A 13,955-nucleotide genomic window follows, 5' to 3' on the forward strand; every position below is an offset into this window, starting at 1 on the left:
GTTGTCGTCTTTTAAGTTATGGATACCTAAATATCCCTTTATTCTTGTCATTGAGCGCAGCTTTTGCTAGCTGTAGTTAATTTGAATAACTCAGCTCCTCTCCTCTTCAGCTCACCTAGCCATCATAGAATAGCTGAGGGACAGATCCAGTCAATTTTAGAATAAGGGGTAAATCCAACCCTGGAGTAAGGGTGTTCCTAATATGTGTTCCATTTCAAAAACATTGATCATTAAAAAGGGGTTTTCCAACCTCCAGAATCAAGCCCCCTTATGCCCTCCCCTTGTAGTAGGGGAACTTACGGAATAAATAAAACTATTGTATTTGAGTTAGTTTAAGATTTTCTAATCAACAAAACATGAAGACCCCTTTTCTCCCATTTTTCACAATTCTCAGAATGCCAAACAATCAATGTTCATTGTGTTTTCATGGTCAGGTGAAAATTTGGCATAAAAATGCCACAGATTAGCTTGTACTGACCAGTTTGTTATCTTTTCTCCTCTTAAATCAATTACTAAAACATGTCTGACTAATTGAGACAAATGAAAAACTTAAAAAAAGATTGAACAAATGTAAGAAAATGAGTAAATGGAAAAACAAAACTTGACATAAATTGTTCTTATCATCAGTCGATAGGGAAGTAACATTAATTATAAGTAAACAATGAAAATATTCCAATAAATACTTCCCATTCATCAAAAAAAGCTGTAGATATAATTATATTATACTAATTGTATTGTATATGTGTATCATCAATGTGCAAAAGTGATAAAAAATGGCAAGTTAATATAATGACCCCAGCTGTTTGTGTATTAGAGTGGTTATAACAGGAAGACTCTTTTCCTTTTGCTCTGTCAATCATAGGGGAATAATAACCAGGTTTTTACATACCTGACGATATAATTATTTTGATTGTGTTCGCATATTGCACAATTATTGGGATTTTTAATCAAATTTTTTCCCGGAATCCGACCTGAACTTGATATTGATAGGATTATATACGAGTATAATGGATGTGTGATTAATTTATTCTTAAAATGATTTAGATAAGTTGGATATCGATATACAAAAAATTGTGAAATGGAAGATGAAATTGAGAAAAAATGCTCAGTAAGTAAATATCTTTTGGATATGTTTTATGTTTTGATATTCATGCATTTAAACATTATGATTTTGAGGGGGGAAAAAAACAAAGGATACATTGGTTGATTTTACATGTTACAGAATTGTATATAAGTGCTGAATATTGATATTACTGCATGAACAGAAAAAAAAGGATGAAATAATTCTACAATATAAATTTATTATTAGGTCACATTTTGATGATCTTCTACAGGATTTTCCATCTGGTTGAGGTTGACTTTTCAACTAGATGGAACAATTGAATACCAGTATACTATGATATTTATTATTTTCTTTTTTTATAATAATTAAGCAGTTTGATTTGAGAGTGGAAAATGAGAATAGATGACTTTTATGAAGAATTTTGTCATTTAACTTTCAGACATGAAAGGGAAATAACTCTCATGTCAAATCATATTAACAGAATCTTTAATTATCATTGACAACTCCAGTCCTTATTTATATATGAAATTCCTTTATCAAATTATCTTTGATAATTGTATATTGATAAGACTTGGTTCTTCTTTGCACTGATGAAGTGTTGAAATGTCAAGAAGAAAGTTCTGATAAAAATTTCAGTAATGTTTTAGCTTTTATTCAATGTTGAAGTTTTCACTGTCTTATTTTAAGAGGGAGAACAGCAATGAAAGTACTTATGTCATTAATTGTGTGTCATGTGTGTAGGGGTTTGTGTTATTACGCCCCTGCCTTAGCGGAGGGGGCATTAACTTTTACCCTTGTCCGTCTCTACGCTAGATCGTCCAAGTTGGTTTCCGTTCTCTAACTTTAGTGTGCCTCAACCAAATGTTATACAACTTATACACAATGCTTATTACCACTAGATACAGATCAAGGTAGAATTTTTTACCCTTTTAGAGTTATGCGGCTTTACAAATGGAAAAGTTGCTAACTTTTTCATTTCTGTTTTCTAACTTATTTTTTGGTGAGGGGTGGGTGGATCAGTATGGGACTGAATCATTGGCAATTCATTTATAATCAGTTCATTGATTGTGGCCAGACTATATTGAAAAAGCTGACAGAAGCTGTCTACATTCATGAATACACAATATTCCTTCTTTTTCTTAAATTATCACAGAATCCAAACCCCATTAGGCCCTCATACCTGGAAACCAGGTTGGAGGTAAATTCCTTTGATGTGCATTATCTGAGTGTTGATGCTAGTTTTACATATAATATGTCATTGAGGCTGACATCAACAAGACTCAATAGATATGTAGATAATATGATGTCAGGGCGATATGATTTTATTATGTGATAATGTCGAGTTCCTCTTTTACCTTTTTTTTTATGAAGTAATTCCTCTGCAATTTGTCTGTTTAAAATTTTAGGCATTCTGGGAAATATATTTTCAAAAGTATGATATCACATTTGGATTGGTTAATTAGGTCCTATACAATGGAATGAAACCAATAATATGGTTTTATTTTTATGCCCCATTTATGCATATTATGTTTTCTGGTCTGTGCGTCTGTCATTCCATTGATCCATCCATCTTTCCTGCTTCAGTTTTTGATCAAGGTAGTTTTTGATGAAATTGAAATCCAATCAAAGTGAAGCTTAGTACACATGTTCCCTATGATATGATCTTTCTAATTTAAATCCCCTAATTAGAGTTTTTATCCCATTCTCATGGTCCACTGAACATAGAAAATGATAGTCTGGATGGAGCATCCATGTACATTCTTGTTATTTTAGGTTTGAACATTGATATTTCTACTTCTTTAATTCTTTGCTGTCATTCATAGCTGTATAATAATTAAAGAAGTTTTCATGGTTACAAAAGGAGAATGTTACAAGTGCAGCATTTTCTCGTTGCCTAAGTAAAGACTCATTGGTGGCCTTGACTCACAGCTATCTGCTCGTTGGTCAGGTTGTTGCCCCATTGCTTAGAGACATTCTCCACTATAAGGAATATTGTAATAGGCAAACAATCTGTTAAAGGTTTACAGTAATGGCTCTTAAAAAACTAACATCTATATGTAAGGCTCACTGATAATTATCAAGGGAGAGGGGTCTTTTGAAAAATAATTGTTTCGTTTTTTCAATTTCCAGCAAAAAATTATTCGTTTTAGAAAAGATATTCAATTCATAAGTTAAAAAATAAACTGACAATGCTAGGGCAAAACAAAAATCAGAACAAAAAACCAGTACACAAATGATCTTTATATTAAATATTGGATGTGAATTGATTTCCAATGTAAGATAAATCTTTGACTGATTTCAGAATGATAACTTAATTATAAAACTTTAGTTATTAGCTGTAACTTCCTTATTTACTTGGAAACAGTTTTTTAAGTGCCGTGTCACGTTCTGTTTCCTGTAAATCAATGGCGTACTTCCTATTTAGGTCAGTTTGATTCACGATCAATGGACGTCTTAATCGTGATGTCAAGTGCCTGGAATCTTGAAAACAATATTGATTTAAAAGATAATATACATCATTGTTTGTATTAATACTTATTTGTGTAAGATAAAGTTTTGTTGTCTATCATGAATTATGCACTTATTTTCTGAATCTTAACATAAAGCACAGCACTGGGCTGATGCCTTATTCTGGTTAAAGGGTTACTAGCTGTCAAATTGACATGTTCACCGATTCTAATCAAATTCTCATATTTGATTTATAACAATGTAAAACATTTATCTAAACTATTAAGAGTCTAAATAAAACAATAAACAAGACACAGGCATGAAAATACGTAGCTTATTTCGTATGAATTGGAGTCTAGACGCCATCTAATTATTTATCGAGTTGACCTCTATAGTCATCAGAAGACCAAATAACAATGTAAACATAAATATAGATATAAATAGATTAAGCAAACACATGCTGTTGAATTATTCTAGGTCTATTTAATTTCATATTTCAGATAAAAAATACATGTTTATCATCGTTTTTACCTTTAATAGAATGATATTTTGTAGATCGAATCAGTCAATCAATTGATTTACCTTTGTTTCACTTTTAATATTGACATTCTCTTCCTTTAAATAACTTTACACATACAATTCATGTGTTACCCATCTCAAGCTAAGGGGTTAAATAAAAGTTCACATAAATACGAATTCAATGAGGGCGAGTTTTATTCACTTGCAAGTGAATAATTCATAATCAGTGTTTTCTGCTTATTTTGAAAAAATTGAACCTTATTGGCTATACTAAAAAGGAATTATTATTTCACTATTTGCATTTCACCACTGATTGAGCCAAAAAAAAACATATATTAGGGTTTTCATATATCTCGTATCTAAGTGCCCCTTTAAAGGTTTAGTCCCTTAAAGCATATCTTCAGCTCAGTTATAAGTGAGATGAGTTAAAGCATATTTTTAAGAAACCTTTATGATGAATTAAGGTTCCAAGTTCCTCTATGGAGATTTTTTTACCTCACAATCTCTGAGGCATCAGGTTTACTGACATTAAAACTTAAAATTAGCAAAGTTTTTATGTAAACTTTTGTGTTTAGATCCGTTTAAGATGAACTATAAATGATAAGTCATTGATATTTAGTATGCAGTTGCATTAGCATTAGCACATTTTTATGCCCCTGTTGTTGCTGTCAGGAGGCATTAAGTTTTACCATTGTCCATCTGTATGTGCTTAATGTAATTATTTTTTTCATGTACATACGTCCATGCATCCCAACGTTGGTTCCTGTGCTAGATCTGTAACTTTTAAGTTTTCCTCAACCAAATGTTATGACTTTATACACAATGCTTATATTACCACACAACCAAGATCAAGGCACCAATTTTACCGTTCTACTGTTATTCTCATTTACTAATGGTAAAATAACTGAATTTTGTTACCACGAATCACATATATATATAAGTTTAAATTTGAGTAGAGTCACTTTTACTTTTCTTAAGCCTCTGGCACATTTAGTCTAGATTTAGGAATTTCTCACTATAATACTCAGAAGAACCATTGGTGGCCTTTGGCTGTTTTCTGTTCTTTGGATGGATAGTTTCTCTTTGACACATTCCCCATTTCCATTCTCAATTTTAGAGTTATGCCCCTTTACAAATGGAAAAATCACTGATTGTTTTGCTTCTGTTCTCTAACTTTAATTTGCTTTAGACAATTGTGAACCTCACCAAAAAACACAGATAATTATTTTGTAAAAGATTGAACAGTTCTGTCTACTTCCTAAAAAAAGTAAATACTGCCTGTATGTGTTTGGCAGGATTGCTTCCCTTAATAAATGTGGAAGATACTTAGTCAGCCTTTATAATGCAGTTGAGCTCAGAAAGTACTTTTTTAGCTCAGTCGGTTAACACATGGCCTTGTAATACAGAGGTCCGGGTTTCCGGAGTCTTGGTGAAGACAGAATTGACTTTGTTGTAAGAATCATGCTATTTATACATATGCCCTTCTAAAATTTGACCTTATCAAGCAAAATGAAGTTCATCTTCTATCCCCTTTCTACAGAGGGAACATGATCTACTTGTGAATCCCTTTATAGGTTAATATTTTTACCTATATAATTATTATTAATTTGTGTAACATCTATCTAATAATACAACTTCCTTGAGAAAACCCCCCTTTTTTGGAAGATTCACATTATTTTATCCATAATACTTTTTTTGTAACATCTCTCAGAGCTACGATCTATTCTCTATTCTCTATATAGTCTTGTGGGGATCAGCAACTGTTAAATTGTAAAATTTGTTTGAGATATATTTGCCAAATATGAGTATTATAATGTTCAGCCTCTTTCTGTTAGATTTCCATCTTTTTATATGTATTTAATTGCCATTTATAACATTTACCTGATCTTCCAACAAGGTGAGACCTATAAATCAGCTGTGTTAATCACCTCATTAGAGAAACAACATTCAATCATCCTGTAAACAGATGGTACTGGTCAACTTTTATATTTTCTATGATGTAGTTTGACCATGTGGTGTAAAATATTTGTAAAAAACCTGATTTTACAAGTTGCAAAATAACAGTGAGTTCGTGGTCTAGTGGTTACAAGACTGATGTGCAATAGCTACTCGGGAATTCTAAAAAATCAGTGCATCAGAAGGGTGATTTTCACCCTCTCACACACATCTCTGGTACACAGAATGGAGTTGAAACTAAAATAGGTACTTTGGCCACAGGGCCTCGGTTGGTCAATTTTCTCCTTGAGATCAATCTACTAATATCTCTTCGGTTTGTCTGTTGCCGCCTAGTGTCCCAATGGTTCTCTCTGACTACTTACACTTCCTCCACCCTGATAACAGATTTTCCCGGTGTCCTAGCACTGACTCTCTTTGTTTTGGGGTGGGGATTGTCCTTGTAAACATTGTTGTAGATATGTTAGTGACAGATCTCCATTAATTCCGAAAGAGAGTGTACACAGATTCCACTGTACCCTCGCAGCTCTCATGGGGTGCTCCGAATAACAGAGGAATCTACCAGTACATTCATACATACATATATTTATAAAAATGTTTTTCTGTTACAAATCATGATGTATTGTTTTATGTGTACATGTTATGCTACCCATCAAGGGCCTTTGATTGGAATAATAAATATTCTTATTCTTATTCATACAGGGTATGGAGAAGATGGGTAGGGGTTATGGTTAGTCCCCCTTTCCTGGTCGGTAGAGATAATAGACTATCTAGGTCCCTTTGGTGAAAGAATTTAGGTGCAGCAACAAGTGGAGTGTTGTAACAATTCCCCTAACAAGTGTTAATTAACAAATAAATTAGTCATTTAAATGGTACTGGTTTGAAAACAAATTATATTGAAAACACTTATTATATATGTACGTTAATTAAGAAACTAAAGTGCATAAAAATCTTGCTCATTCCAACCCTTTATGGCATTTAAATTGACCTATATGATATATATGGTAAGGCTTACATATAAAGTTTTAAATGTCTAATCTCATGTCTTTACAAATCTTCCATTATCAAAACCTACAAAGTAATATTTACCTGTAAACAATAGAAACATTGAATTATAAAGAACATATTTAATTTAACATGTCAAATATCAGATTCTCTTCATTGTTTTTTATTTTGAACTATGCTGGGTATAAATAGATTATTGACTGTCAATGCTATACTTAGATAAAAGAGTCAAGGTGTCAACGTATATTTGTTCCACCTGACAGAAGTTCCAGTGGAAAATTTATTATAAACAATGTCATAATACCTGTACCTGTTGGAACAACTATTCTATACTATTTATTCCGTTAGGAACATCTACTGTAATAATTATTCCTGTGGAAATAATATTCCAGAATAGTTTTTCCATTTGGAACTTATCTTATGAAGGAACTTCTATTCCGTGACATTTAATCTATATATAAACATAAACAAGGAAGATAAATACGGCAGACATATTGAGATTTTTACACAAATTAGTTATGGCCCATGGAAGTGGACAGGTTCCAGTTTCCTGTAGTCTTTGTGAGGAGAACACTAGAATAGAATGGAAATGTCTCAACTGTGATATGCTAATGTGTGACAAATGTAAGGAGAAAATCCATGTGAAATTCAAATTTGCCAAGGATCACAAAGTTGTTTCAATTGCGGAGGTGGGGCTTCATAAGGATGAAATAGATTTTTCCAATATCAGCTGCAGTAAACACCCAGTTCAATCATGTGTGATGTTCTGCAAGTCTTGTATTTACTTAGTATGTCCTCTATGTATCTCCGAAACCCATAACGGCCATGGATTGGTAACCATCAGAGAGGGATATGAAATCCTGATAGGCAAATTGAAGACCAGAGGAAAAAATATGGGAACTAATATTAATGAGTTGGAAAAAAGAAAAGAAGAAGTGAAGGATGTGAATCAAACAGAACTTTCCAAATTTGAAAACACTATGAAGAAAATCAAAGATCAGAATGTCCGGCTCAAGAAGGAAGTCGATCAACATACCGGAAAATTGGAGACTGAGCTAATTAAAAAGTGGGAAGATGTACATCGATGTACTGAAACAGAAGAAAAAGAGGTGTCCCTGCTCATAAAAAGCCTGACTTCTAAAAGGTCAGAAGTTGACGATATTATCCAATCAACTGACAGCAAGAGAGTCTTTGTGGATGGTTTGGGTTTAGTCCAATCAATGGAAGAAATGATCACACCACCCGACTCAAAGTTTGATTCTATTCCAATATTTCTTCCTGGACAAATAACACCTTATAACATTGGTTCACTAGAAAATATTTCTACTAAGGGTGAAATTAGAATTATGAAACAGTTTGACACTGAAATCTCTGATGTTCAGTTTATGGCAGCCTGTTGTGAAGATACATTGTGGATTACTGACTGTAAAATACTACAGAAAGTGAAAATAGAAGGGATGAGTTTGAAGATAATTGATCAGAAAGACATTGGAATCTATGGTATGGCAAGTACTCCATCTAAAGATCTACTTTTGGTTACGGCGGGACCTAGACTGAAGCAGATCAGTGGTCAGACAGGTGAAATGACTGATTCTTTGTATGAAGTAAAGGGTTTAGAGGAGACATCAGCTGTTCATGTAAACTCAGATGGTAAAGTCACTGTTGGTGCTTTTAGTGGGGAAATAGTTTTCCCAGCTGTAGGAAGACGGGTTGTGGTTGTGATGGATAAACATGGGAAACATGAAACTACTTATGAAAATGACAGACAAGGAAATCCTATATTTACATATGTGTTGAAAATAACCAGAACAAAGAATGGTAATATCTGTGTAGTGGACATCTTATCTGAAGATGAAAGAGGTAGAGTGGTAATACTGAGTGAGGATGGAGATGTTCTTAATATCTTCAGTGGACATCCAGAAGTTAACACAGACAAAATACCTTTCAAACCAATGTGTGCATTCACTACTCCATCTGACAATATCATTGTGTCAAACTTAAACCATAACATATACTTTCTTAATAATTCTGGGAATTATATTGGATATTGTGACACAAGTATAAAGGGAATAATATTGCCACGTTCTTTCTGTAGTACAGAAGCTGGACATACTTATGTAGGATGTGTTGTACCTAATGGCAGTAGTGATAAGGCCAAAATATATGAAGTGAATTTTTTGTGAGTTAGAAACATTTCAGTTCATGTAAGGGACGTTAGATTCTTTTGATACTATAGTTCCAAAACTGTGAGTGCTTGATATTTATGTAAATGACAGAAGTAAGATTCTTTTGACTTTGATACTAGTTCAGAAAGAGTGTTTGACTTTTGATACTAGTTCAGAGAAAGTGTTTGACTTTTGATACTAGTTCAGAGAAAGTGTTTGACTTTTGATACTTAGTTCAGAAAGAGTGTTTGACTTTTGATACTATTTCAGAGAAAGTGTTTGACTTTTGATACTATTTCAGAGAAAGTGTTTGACTTTTGATACTATTTCAGAGAAAGTGTTTGACTTTTGATACTATTTCAGAGAAAGTGTTTGACTTTTGATACTATTTCAGAGAAAGTGTTTGACTTTTGATACTATTTCAGAGAAAATGTTTGACTTTTGATACTAGTTCAGAGAGAGCGTTTGACTTTTGATACTAGTTCAGAGAAAGTGTTTGACCTTTGATACTAGTTCAGAAAGAGTGTTTGACATTGATGTTTTGCCATGTAAATAAATATAATTTAGATATTTGTTAGAGTATAAATATAGTGAAAGATCTGGGGTAAATATTAAAAGGAAATAAACTTAAATTATTAAATTTTTTTGAAGTTCATCTAATAAAAATAGACTGATGTTGTATGCAGACAAAACCTTCACAATTTATTATAAATAGAACTATACATTCATACGAGACAAGAAAAGTTCACAGTTATTGAAATTAACACCAAAATCCTTAGATGCATGATTCTTTTGGCTTTGAACAAGCTGTCAGTAACTGCCAGTACTCTCAGATCTGTACTTGGTGTCTTTTTGTTGTTGGGAATTTACAAGTACCTGGCCACGTCCACTTGATTTTGTAGTAATTTTGTATTTTTATCCATCTGATATATGAGCTAAGCATTTTTCATCTGATTTTTATAGTTCGTCTAATGTTGTACTGTTACACCACTGTCCCACTGGTTAGGGGATGGTTGGGATCCCGCCAACATGTTTAACCCTACCACATTCTGTATGTATGTGCCTGTCCTAAGTCAGGACCCTGTAATTCAGTGGTTGTCGTTTGTTTATGTGTTACATATTTGTTTTTCATTCATCTTTTTAACATAAATTAGGCCGTTAGTTTTCTTGTTTTCATGTTTTACATTGTCATTTCAGGGCCTTTTATAGCCTACTATGCGGTATGGGCTTTGCTCATTGTTGAATGCCGAACAGTGACCTATAGGTGTTAATTTCTATGTCTTTTGGTCTCTTGTGGAGAGTTGTCTCATTGGCAATCATACCACATTTTCTTTTTTATATATACCATATGATTTAATTGCCGGGTAAATTCTATTTATTATATATATAAGCTGTGTATAAAGTTTATACATATGTATTCCAAATTTTAAAGATTGAGATGACAAGTTAAAAATGGCTGGGTGCGCCTCAGACAGACACCAGAAAGAAAAGTCAATCACACTACACAAATTAATTAAGATTGAACAAATGAACCCAAATCAAGGGGAGTGAACTCAGGTGAATATCTGAAGGGTCACGCAGATCCTACTACATTTTAACTTACAACTCACTGTTTAACTACTGGTAATTGTACTTCTTTTAATAGAATAGATTTTTTTTTTAATACTTGGAACATCATAATTTTGACTGGTTATAATTGATCATAGTTAAATTTTTGAGGATGCTTATAAAAAAGAAAAATGTGGTATGATTGCCAATGAGACAACCCACCACAAGAGACCAAATGACACTGAAATTAAAAACCATAGGTCACAGTACGGCCTTCATCAATGAGCAAAGTTCATGCCGCATCAGTCAGCTATAAAAGGCCCGAAATGACAATGTAAAACAATTCAAACGAGAAAACTAATGGCCAAATTTAGATTGCACTTAATTTTGAACATTGGTTTTGTCAATTATTGATTTCTTCATTTTTCTGATGGGATAAACCATGAGGAAAGCCCAGGGTATAGAAATTTGACCCGTATATCCCAACTCCCTATTTCCTCAACTCATCTCTAGGTAATATTTCCATCATACCTATATATCTGTGATATGAGATGGAAATTTTCACTAGTTGATTGGTGAAGAAAAAAAACAGGAGAAAAAAGTTTTTCCCATTAACAGGAAACAAAAATGATGATTAGGAATTAAAATATAAATTTATTGTATATTTTTTTCTAGCATCACATCATATCACTCATGTTTCAGCCTCCTGATAAGTGTCAATTTATAGAACATGTAACATGCATGTAAACATGGTTCTTCATTTAACAGTGTGGAGAATTGTTTTATCAGGATGTGGTCATATATATCTATAACATGGACTTCATTGTTAATTAATTGTTCAAGTGTCAATAGTGTCTGGGTTATAGACTGAATCAATATCTGGAACATATTTTGAATAGTAAGATAGAGTAACCTCCCTTTATATTCTACTTCAGCAGATGTGGGTTTTTTTTTAAATAGAAACAGGGTTATCTCCCATATGGAATAATTTTTCAGAAATTTTAAATTTAATTACTTCCCTTTGATCATAAAAATAACCCTGAATAATTCTACTATTGATCTGATACTCTTAATGGGAAGCTTATGTATTTTTGTGAGCAGTATCCTCTGGAGATGAATAACATTTAGATGTTGTTGAAGGATAAATCCTGAGGGGTTTCTAGTGTTTGGTGAAGGATAAATCCTGAGGGATTTCTGGTGTTTGATCTGCTGAAAGTGTGACTAATAACCTATAAAAGTTCTGCATTCTAATGCAGCTTGAGTGTCTGCTAATTGGACAAAAACATGACAGGGTTGGAGTAAGATCTTCTCATATAAGTGCATAAAAGCTCCTCAATATATGCATTCCCCAATTTCTTATTGAGTGTTATATAGTTATAGGTTAGTTCTTTCATCTACAACTGTACAGTTATTTGTTTGTCTGACTTTGATATCCACTAATATTGGTTCTATATTGTATGACAAATTTGTTATGAAAATTCACAGGACTCTACTCACATCATGTACTTTTGCATCTCCTTTTTCCTATTTCCATCTTGATGTTTGTTGGGGGGTTTCCTTTGAATTGAAGTTACTTGGACTTTGTCAAAACTGCACACTAGTCTAAAGTGCACATTTGTATTAGCTATTCCTAAACCTCTTATAAAACTTAATTGTTCTATTTTGTTTTTTTGTCATTATTTTTTCCGGTCTCCCCATAGCAAATCATGAACTTTGCAAGTGCCCAAGTAAAGATTAGATTAAATTGAAAGATGTTGCAAATTTCCTGACAATGAGAATACTTTCATGAATTATACATTGTATCAAGGATTTATATTATAGTTAAAGTAATATAAAAACTTATACAAATCCTTGATTGTATTGTGAAAAAATTGTAAGTCATTTATATATACTAATGTCTATGTGTCCAAGTATATTTTGTACCTCCTAGCAAAACTGGGTAACTGGGTTACTTCCTCTTGAAACAAAATCATATCTGTTCATGTTAGAATAAATATCCCATGTCCTTGATTCCAGTTAAAAACAGATACTTTATTTATTTGCCTCATACTAAATGACTCCATGCCAAGTTTTATTTATTAGTAAATAACCAGATGTTTACATTTGACAGCTGATGTTAGGACTATAAATTCTTATGAAGATGACATTTTTGTATCTGTCTAATTATTAAGCACTGTAAACACACATTTCTACTGACTTAACACACATATATACCATATGTCCCTCCTACAGTGAAGAGTTAACTCTAACAATTTACAAATGACAAAATACATGATTAAAACCTTCTGGTAGCATATCTGGTGTGGGCATATGGTGTATAAAATAGTAAAGCCTAGTCAGATATTTGTTGAAGTTTTGTGATTGTTGATTCTGCTACTTCTGTGTACTATTATTTGACCCCTCCCCTTAGACGTAGCGAAAGGGGCGTCAAGTTTTACCCTTATCTGTCTGTATGTTTGTCCTTAACCTTACTTCAGTTTGCCTCAACCAAATGTTATGAAACTTTTACACATGCCTCAACTAAATGTTATGAAACTTATACCCATGCACTGCTTATTACCTGATACCATAAAACACACCCAAATCCAGTTTAAATTTTGGTGGCATATCTTTCACTGTTCTAGAGTTATGCCCCTTTACAAATCAGAAAAGTTGGTGAATTTTTTTATACCAGTGTCTCTAATTTTAGTTTGCCACAAACAAATGCTATGACCACTCATCAGTGGCGGATCCAGAACTTTTCATAAGGGGGGCCTGCTCCAGTCATGCTTCAGTGATTCCTTATATAATCAACCAAATTTTTCCAAAGAAGGGGTTGGGGGCAGGATCTGCTTATGCATTTACAGAATGCTTATTACCACTAAATATAAATCCAGTTTGAATTTTGATAGGGTTACTTTTACTGTTCATCATGTTATATGCATGATCCTTTATCACTTTATATATCTGTCTTTTGTTATCCTTTTATTTATTCAGTGCGAAATAGATAGGTATAAACTGATCATCAATACAATGTCGGCAAAAATGCACACTATAAAATGTATGTCAAAATGTAATATATTGATCAGGTGACCAATTCAGATTACTAAACTATTTTGTGCTTTGTGTTTTTGTCTGTCTCACGGTTTGTCTTTTTCCCTTTTTTTAGCCAATGTCCTTGTCAGTTTATTTTCAACTTCCAATTGCTCTTTGGTATCTTTCGCCTCTCTTTCACTTTAGTTATATATTTTTAGTGTTTTTTTATAATTACCCAG

At 32.8% G+C, this 13,955-nt stretch overlaps 2 protein-coding genes across 10 annotated transcripts in view; both read left to right on the top strand.

Moving 5' to 3' along the window:
* Window positions 1-13,955, top strand: part of LOC134686806 (neuron navigator 2-like) — a 302,687-nt gene that overhangs the window by 127,148 nt on the left and 161,584 nt on the right. The window contains exon 1 of one of the 9 annotated variants that reach the window (XM_063546597.1): window positions 782-1,108. The exons of the other annotated variants lie outside the window; for them this stretch is intronic. Coding sequence (XP_063402667.1) covers window positions 1,079-1,108 — 30 coding nt within the window. The 5' untranslated portion in view covers window positions 782-1,078. Of the gene's footprint in view, window positions 1-781; window positions 1,109-13,955 lie in introns of those variants that run through there. 9 annotated transcript variants of the gene reach the window in all.
* Window positions 7,470-9,378, top strand: LOC134686805 (uncharacterized). Its single transcript, XM_063546593.1, has one exon. It carries the CDS (start codon window positions 7,507-7,509, stop codon window positions 9,169-9,171), a length of 1,665 nt encoding a protein of 554 aa, XP_063402663.1. The 5' UTR covers window positions 7,470-7,506; the 3' UTR covers window positions 9,172-9,378.

Source organism: Mytilus trossulus, chromosome 10 (assembly GCF_036588685.1).
Source record: "Mytilus trossulus isolate FHL-02 chromosome 10, PNRI_Mtr1.1.1.hap1, whole genome shotgun sequence".
NCBI lineage: Eukaryota > Metazoa > Mollusca > Bivalvia > Mytilida > Mytilidae > Mytilus > Mytilus trossulus.

Bases quoted from the DNA above. Each gene is read 5' to 3' on its own strand.
- LOC134686805 (XM_063546593.1), top strand. From the start codon at position 7,507: ATGGCCCATGGAAGTGGACAGGTTCCAGTTTCCTGTAGTCTTTGTGAG.